This window comes from Sapajus apella, unplaced genomic scaffold (genome assembly GCF_009761245.1).
Source record: "Sapajus apella isolate SASKATOON/1434 unplaced genomic scaffold, GSC_monkey_1.0 scaffold33, whole genome shotgun sequence".
Classification (NCBI taxonomy): Eukaryota; Metazoa; Chordata; class Mammalia; order Primates; family Cebidae; genus Sapajus; species Sapajus apella.
Window position 1 is genome coordinate 17380387 of NW_022436973.1, and position 8847 is coordinate 17389233.

Consider the following 8847-nt stretch of genomic DNA (forward strand, 5'->3'; position numbering starts at 1 on the left):
GAGGCTTCCTAGCAGCCCACATTACTATATTATTATTATTATTATTATTTCCCTTTCTGAAACAGAGTCTTACTCTGTTGCCCAGGCTGGAGTGCAGTGGCGTGATCTTAGCTCACTGCAACCTCCACCTCCCGGGTTCAAGTGATTCCATGTTTCAGCCTCCCGAGTAGCTGGGATTAGAAGCACGTGCCAACACTGATTATTTTGTATTTTTTGTAGAGATGGGGTTTCGCCATGTTGGCCAGCCTGATCTCAAACTCCTGGTCTCAAGTGATCTGGCTTCCTTGGCTTCCCAAAGTGCTGGGATTACAGGCGTAAGCCACCGTGACTGGCTGATTTTTTTTTTTTTTTTTTTTTATCCCATGCTGAGAAAGCTTTTAATGTGACAGAGCCTGACCTTAAAACATTCTGGGACAGGTGTAGTGGCTCATGCCTATAATCCCAGCACTTTGGGAGGCTGAGGTGGGTGGATCACCTGAGGTTAGGAGTTTAAGACCAGCCTGACCAACATGGTAAAACTCCATCTCTACTAAAAACACAAAATTAAGGCCAGGCAAGATGGCTCATGCCTGTAATCCCAGCACTTTGGGAGGCCGAGGTGGGTGGATCACCTGAGTTCAGGATTTTGAGACAAGCCTGGCCAACATGAAGAAGCCCTATCTTTACCAAAAACACAAAAATTAGCTGGGCGTGGTGGCACATGCCTATAATCCCAGCTACTCAGGAGGCTAAGGCAGGAGAATTACTTGAACCTGGAAAGCGGAAATTGCAGTGAGCCGATAATGTGCCATTGCCCTCCAGCCTGGGTGAAAGAGTGAGACTCTATTTTAAAAAATAAATAAATACATAAAAAATTAGCTGGGTGTGGTGGTGGGCACCTATAGTCCCAGCTACTTGGGAGGCTCAGGCAGAAGAATCACTTGAACCTGGGAGGTGGAAATTGCAGTAAGCCGAGATCATACCTTTGCACTTCAGCCTGGGTGACAGAGTGAGACTTCGTTAAAAAAAAAATGTATTTTACTGATACATTCAATAAAGTCTAGAATATGTATTTTATAAATATGTTAATATTTCTGAAATCAAGATGCATCTTATGGTTGGTAGGGTATTACAGTTGGTCAGTGATTTTCTTTTTTAGCAATATGTGACATGGAATGCCTTACAACTGTTGGTATTGTAACTTCAGTGAATTATCATTTATTTGGACCTAGATCAAGTCATAGTTCATATGTTTCCATGCTTTGAATTGAATATCCTGCTTCTGGGAACAAAAAATGTTACCATAAATATTTAAAACTATCAAGACATTCGGAAATAATATATGCTATGAATAACAAGAGACCTGAATAGAAAATAAGATGTCTAGTGAATAAACATCGAAACTAGAATAATTTATGTTCTTAAATGTTAATGTCTTTAAGCAATAGAAATATGTTTTGTTTCTTATACTGTGTCTGTTCTCCTGACATTGGATTTCTTTTGAGAATGAGGCTATGGAGAAAACCAGGTACACTTATTTAATGGTTTCCCTCAGGCCCAAATTGACTCATTATGGTTGCATATTAAGTTATTACATTAAGAATTTATAATCCCTAGGAATTGCTTCATTCTTGGTGGTAGATTCAATTCTATTTCTTTAAAAGTGGTTTACAGTATATCAGCTATAGGCAATTTGGAAATAAAGCTCTAGATGTTCTAACCTGTGATTAGAAAGAAATCCACATAAATCATTATATTTAAAAAGTCTGTAGATGAGAGGCTGTTCCTTAGAATATGTTCTTAAGTATAATGGTAATGTCCACTTATATAAAGACACAAATATCATTTATAAATAAGCCACCAATAGATAATCACAGCTAGTGTATTAGTACAGACCATTGCCTTTTGGTCATTCATTTACATGCTTTTAAATAACATTGAAATCATGTTCTGGGAACACTTCTGTCTCTTGTTTTATGCATTAATATGGTATTGTTCCCCATGAAACTAAATCTTTTAAAAACATGTTTTGTTGGGCTGGGCGAAGTGGCTCACACCTGTAATCCCAACACTTTGGGTGGCCAAATTGGGTGGATCACCTGAGGTCAGGAGTTTGAGACCAGCCTGGCCAACATGTAAAAACCCCGTCTCTACTAAAAATACAAAAATTAGCCAGGTGTGGTAGCACATGCTTGTAGTCCCAGCTACTTGGGAAGCTGAGGCAGGAGAATCGCTTGAACCTTGGAGGCAAAAGTTGTAGTAAGCCGAGATTGCACCACTGTTCTTTAGCCTGGGTGACAGAGCGAGACTCCATTTCAAAAACAAACAAAAAAACCCACATTTTGTTTTCTTTTAATACTTTCCTCAAGTAATTTTTCTATGCATATTTTATGCATTTCTTGATGAAATACAAATACACACATCCAAGTACATAAATCATAAATGTATAGCCTTGCAAATTTTCCCAAAGTCAATAAAGCTTCAATATCTATCACTCAGGTCCAAACAAAAATTCTACCAGCATCCTAGAAGCCTTCCTTTTTTGGTTCCTGCTTCCCAGGAAGTATATTTCAAATCTAAGTTTCCATAACATGAACTAGTTTTGTCTTTGAAGTTGATGTATATGGAATCCTACAGAACGTGCTCTTTTGTGTCTGGCTTTTATCCCCTCCACATTATGCTTGAGTTTTATCCATGTTGTTGTGTGGGACTGTAGTTGACTTATTCCTGCAGCTGCCTCCTGTTCTATGCTAGGAATTTATCACAATTTATTTACCTACCCTACAGCTGATGGAGATTGGGTTATTTCCATATTTGGCCCTTACCAATGGTGCTGCTTTTGGTGAACATGTGTGTACATTTCTGTTGTATACTGAGCCAAGTATTATAGATATTTTTAAGATTCCACTACATACTGCTAATTGTACTGCACAAAGCTTATACCAATTTTAGTTCCATTAGCTTATGTGATTAACCAAATATAAAATAATTCCAAACTGTATCATAGTTCACTGTGCATTTTATGCTCACAAATGGACCATATTCTGCATATCTAAAATATAGTTTGTTGGCAATTTGGGAAGACAGGCATTCCTGTTCACTGGGATACATTTCCAACATGAAACTATTCTCTGATGGTAAAATAGCTATCTTGTGAAACTATATTATGTTTATGCCAGTAGGGTTCTAACTACAAAGTATGGCTACTTCTCTGTGATTATATCATATCACATAGACTAAACTAAGAGTGTATCTCTGTAGATTTTTAGAACAAGAAATATTAGTAATGTTATTTTTCAGATATGAATGAAGATTTCCTCTCCTCTAAATATTTCCACTGTATAATACTCAGCTGCTTAATTCCATGGGGGAAAGGGTGGCAATTACCTGTTAAGACACTCTGAATAAGATCTTCTGTTTTGGCAGGTGCCTTTACAGAGCCTGTAATATAAAAGATAAATAGCCTTCTTCAACTTTTATCATTTTATTCTTCCTGTAAACAAATAAAGCAAACAAAAATATTTGGGCCTTGAATGTAAATCTCTTTTCAGAGAAATGAAAAATTGTGGGAGAAATTCTTTATAAAAATTATTCTTAAAAAGTCTTCATTTGTAGCTTTGAGACAAACCTAATTAAATGTCACATTAGGCCGGGTGCAGTGACTCATGTCTGTAATCCCAGCATTTTTGGACGCCGAGGCAAGTGGATCACTTGAGGTCAGGAGTTCGAGACCAGCCTGGACAACATGGGGAAACCCAGTCTCTACTAAAAACACAAAAATTAGCTGAGTATGATGGCGAGTACCTGTAATCCCAGCTACTTGGTTGGCTGAAGCAGGAGAATCACTTAAAGCCGGAGGTGGAGGTTGCAGTGGGCTGAGGTTGTACCACTGCACTCCACCCTGTGGGACAGGGTGAATGAAACTCTGTCTCACAAAAAAAAAAAAAAAAGTGATATTATATGCTCCATTTATAGGGAGAGAAAAGAGAAAGGACACCCACTTGGAAGAAAAACAAATTTGGTTTAGGCAATGCTATTGCCACCTTCTGGAAAACTCAGGAATGACAAGTGGCCTTTTAAAAGTCAAATGTTGGGAGGCTATTGTGGGCGGATCACCTGAGGTCAGGAGTTTGAGACCAGCCCGACCAACATGGCGAAACCCCGTCTCTACTACAAATACAAAATTAGCCAGGTGTGGTGGTGCATGCCTCTAGTTCCAGCTACTCAGGAGGCTGAGGCAGGAGAATCGCTTGAACCCAGAAGGTGGAGGTTGCAGTGAGCTGAGATTGCACCATTGCACTCCAGCCTGGGCAACAAGAACGAAACTCTGTCTCAAAAAAAAAAAAAAAATGAAAATAAAAGTCAAATGTTGGCCACTAGGCAGTAATAAGTGTTGCAGGAAAGATCCGTTGGCGAAGTTAAAATCAGTAAGTAAAAGTTTAAGGAAGAGCAGGGTATAAGCATAGTCTCAAAGTAGTTGTCCCAATTATCTAAGAGGGTAAAATAACTTTCAGTGGAGAAACCACCTTAACCAAGTGATCTCACATCATCAGTGATGAGACCCAGCAACATCATATACCCGTGATGTGATGCACTGAGAAGGGTGAGAATCACTTGTGTGGTGCTCTTGTCAAAATGCATGCCATCAACCTAACCATGGGGAAACATCCTACCAATCCAAACTGAGGGACATTCTACAAAATAACTGACTGGAGTTTTTCCAAAGTACCAACGTTATGAAAGACAGGAAAGACTGTGGGACCGCTATAGATGAAAGGAGACTAAGGAACCATGACAATAAAATACAATGTGGGATCCTATGTTGGAATCTTGAACAGTAAAAGGACATTAGTGGAAAGCAGGTTAGCCCAAATAAGGTGTGCAGTTCATGTCAGAGTATCATGCCAATGTTAATTTTCTGGTTTTCATGATTGACCCATCATCCCATAAGATGTTAACTTTAGGGGAAAGGAAGGCTGTTTTTGCAATGTATTCTGTGCCATTTAAAAAGTGTTTTCTGGTCGGGTGCGGTGGCTCACGTCTATAATCCTATCACTTTGGGAGGCTAAGGCGGGTGGATTACCTGAGCTCAGGAGTTTGAGACCAGCCTGGGCAACATGGTGAAACCCCATCTCTACTAAAATACAAAAAAAAAAAAAAAAAAAAAAAAAAAGATAGGGCGTGGCGGCATACACCTGTAGTCCCAGGTACTCAGGAGGCTAAAGCAGGAGAATTGTTTGAACCTGGGAGGTGGAGGTTGCAGTGAGCCAACATTGTGCCACTTTACTCCAGCCTGGGCAACAGAGCGAGACTCCATCTCTTAAAATATATATATATATATATGTTTTCTGTAAGTCAAATTTTTCCAAAATATAAAGTTAAAAAATTTAACTGTGAAAATGCTAAATTCTCTTTTACTTTCAGGAACACATGACCATTTACTTATACTGTATATTTAAATGATGGATTTATATTTCAGAAGCACTCAAGATGTTTGTATTTGGTATATAAAACTCTTTATTTGAAAATTTACTTCTTGTTCATAATTAAGTCATCTTCTTACTATTGGCAATTTTTTTTTTTTTTTTTGAGACAGCGTCTTGCTCTGTCATTCAGGCTAGAGTGCAGTGGCATGATCTCAGCTCACTGCAACCTCAGCCTCCCGTGTTCAAGCGATTCTCTTGCCTCAGTCTTCTGAGTTGCTGAAACTACAGGCATGCACCACCATGCCAGGCTAACATGTATTTTTAGTAGAGACGGGATTTCACCATGTTGGCCAGGCTAGTCTCAAACTCTTGACTTCAAGTCATCCACCTGCCTTGGCCTCCCAAGGTGCTGGGATTATGGGCGTAAGCCACCACACCTGGCCAGCAACCTTTTAAAAAGCATGCCTGATAGAAATTAAATATAATTTGTTCTTTTAAAATTCTTATTCTCCCCCATGAGATATACCCTTCCACCCTAAATAAAAGATCTGGATCGATTGCTGCCCTGATCTCGTATGACAAAGAAAGGAGCTCCTTTCCAAACCTTAATGCAAGGAAATTCTGTTCCTTTTTACTTATTAACCAATTGGACAAGAAATTGTCAGGTCCATGCTATTCCCCAGCACCGTGTGATGTACAGAGGACGCATCAAACTGAAGTCTATCCTAGGAAGCCTCCCATCTACTGGGGTAAACAGGACATACGCACCAGGAAGAGTTACATAAAGCTGCCTAAGATTAAATGTCAAAGTTAGCTGCATACAGATCAAAGGATTTTTTTTTTTTTTTTTTTTTTTTTTTTTTTAGAAATGAGGCATGAGCCTGGCTTTGGTTGGAATATAGGAGCTAAAAGCAAGAATGTTAATATCACAGGGAAATGTGTCAGGCCTGACTACACTCTTCCCTGGCTCTGCGGCCTTTAGTAAGTACTTTATCACCTGAAAATGGCAGCTTATTCAGCTGCACAATGGGGACAATGATAGAATCTACTCTCTGGGCCTGGCATGGGGTGGGTGGGGAATTGAAATGATCCATGTGAAAGGCTTCACAATGTGTCCAGCACCCAGCTCATGGCAGACACTCAAGGATGTTGAAAAGAAAGTTGGAGAAAGAGGAAAAGGAGCCCTTGGCAAAGAATTAATGAAACAGGGCTAAGAATGAACTTTTCTTTTTTTTTTTTTTTTTGAGGCAGAGTCTCGCTCTGTCACCCAGGCTGGAGTGCAGTGGTGCGATCTTAGCTTACTCAACCTCCCACCTCCTGGGTTTAAGCAATTCTCGTGCCTCAGCCTCCTGAGTAGCTGGGACTACAGGTATGTGCCACCACAACCGGCTAATTTTTTTGTATTTTTAGTAGAGATAGAGTTTCACCTTGTTTGCCAGGATGGTTTCGATCTCCTGACCTCGTGATCCTCCTGCCTTGGCCTCCCAAAGTGTTGGGATTACAGGTGTGAGCCACGGCTCCTGGCCTCAAGAATGCACTTCTAAGGCATGATTGTTTATAAGCTACTTGGAGAACTGTGCTAGCAGATGGATCATAATTCATCCCTAAAAAAGGACACAGGAAATCTGGGTGATTTTTTGTTGTGGCTTCATAAGTTATCTGGAGAGCCAGATGAGCACGTATGAATCTCTTCTGGCCTTCATTCATTGATTGCACATTGATAGAGCACCTCCTAAGTCCACACATCTTTCCTCACCTGATGCTTTAGCTACCCACATCACAACACCTCCTTCAGTGGCACTAATGAAAGGGTGGATCTTCCTCATGTTGTCCAGCTCTTTCCAGATGGCTTACCTGGAGCTGGCTGGCTGTGGAGAGCCTGGGAGGGTGGCTTGGGCGTCAGGGATGTAGTGTGATTCACCCCGTTTTCTGCTGGAGTCATCCTTGCTTCACTTGGAGCCTCTGATGGTGTTTCTCCAGGATCAGCCTAAAATTATAAACATCCTGTCATTTTCCACATTTCTTTTTAGTCTTTTCTTGCCTTCCTAAATCAACAAGGCTATATTTTGCAGCATCTTCACAATTCTTTTGGAGTTGGAAATACCAAATTTGATACTGCCTGGAATTCAGGGTTAAAACAGCAGAGTGCTAAGGCATAAATATGGGAGATTAATTGTATTAAAGTCTCCAATTTTTACACCAACCTATGTCTATGCCCGTTGGTGGTGTCCTTCCACAGTGACTCTGGACCAGACCATGTGATTTACTTGGGTCAATCAGGGGGTAGCAAACTTGATACAAAAGTCCCTTGCAAACTTTTCCACTGTTTCTCAGGACCCTGTTATAGCAATGGAGGATGAGAGACCTGAGTCATCCTTGTCTCTCATCCAGCTCTTCTGGAGGAAAGCTGAGTCATCCTTATGTCCTGGACCAGCCAGTCCCCAGCTGAGCACATACGCATGAGTGAGCTAAGATGAGCTGAGTCTGTGAGTCTGGTCTGGATCTGCAGACCTGCCCAGCTGACCAGATAATGACCAGATAATGCATGAAAAAGAATAACTGGTTGATGTTATAAGCCGCCAAGTTTGGGGTTGTTTTACAGAATGAGCTAATTGATGTGATGGATAAGAACAAACATTTTGGAGTGCAGCTTGCCTAGGTTCAGATTTTGGCCCTGCAATTTACCAGCAGTGTGATTTTGGGCCATTCACTTAATTTTCAGTGCTTCAATTTCTTTATCATTATAGACGAAGATATGTGTGTGCTGGGGATCATAATATTATCTTGTGAGATTGTTTAGATGATTAAATAAGTTAATATTTATAAAGTGCTTAGAATTGTTTCTGACACAGAGTAAATATGTGGATGTTAAATAATGTTAAGTTGTCAGAATCCAAATGGAGACCCTTATATTAAAACAATAACAATGACAAAATCCCCCAAAACCCTGGCAAAAAGAGCCAGGAATGTCATAAAGAGAAGGTTCTCACACATAAATGCCTGATAAGAAAAGCTATCACAAAAGACTGCAAAAAGCATCACCTGGTACAAAGGCCACAGCAACGTAACACAAAAAATACTTCTGTGAGGACATCTGCTCGGCAACTGCCTGTCCAACCTTGGACTGATGTCATTCTTGTTATTGATCTTTGCAACCAAGGATAATCATCTCAAAACAGTTATGTAATCCTCATTTATCCTTCAAAAACCTTTGTCTTTCTGACTATGCACATAATTTAGTATGCCCTATTCTTAAATAATATTATTTTCTTTTAGAGAGCATCACTCTGTTTGTTATTCATGTTGGCATAAAACAAATAAAACATTTAAGCTTGTGCGATATTACCAATGAATAATAATAATAAATGCATTGAAACGTGAAATCTTCACTCAGCACCCTCCAGCAGCTAATTCACTATACCCTGTACAGAGTAAACATTTA

At 39.9% G+C, this 8847-nt stretch overlaps 1 protein-coding gene across 2 annotated transcripts in view; it reads right to left on the reverse strand.

Moving 5' to 3' along the window:
* Positions 1 to 8847, reverse strand: part of PLCB1 (phospholipase C beta 1) — a 757711-nt gene that overhangs the window by 134927 nt on the left and 613937 nt on the right. For both annotated transcript variants that reach the window (XM_032295662.1, XM_032295663.1), the window contains exons 24-25: positions 7260 to 7392; positions 3367 to 3420 (exon numbers count right to left, since the gene is read on the reverse strand). In XM_032295662.1, coding sequence (XP_032151553.1) covers positions 3367 to 3420; positions 7260 to 7392 — 187 coding nt within the window. The remainder of the gene's footprint in view (positions 1 to 3366; positions 3421 to 7259; positions 7393 to 8847) is intronic.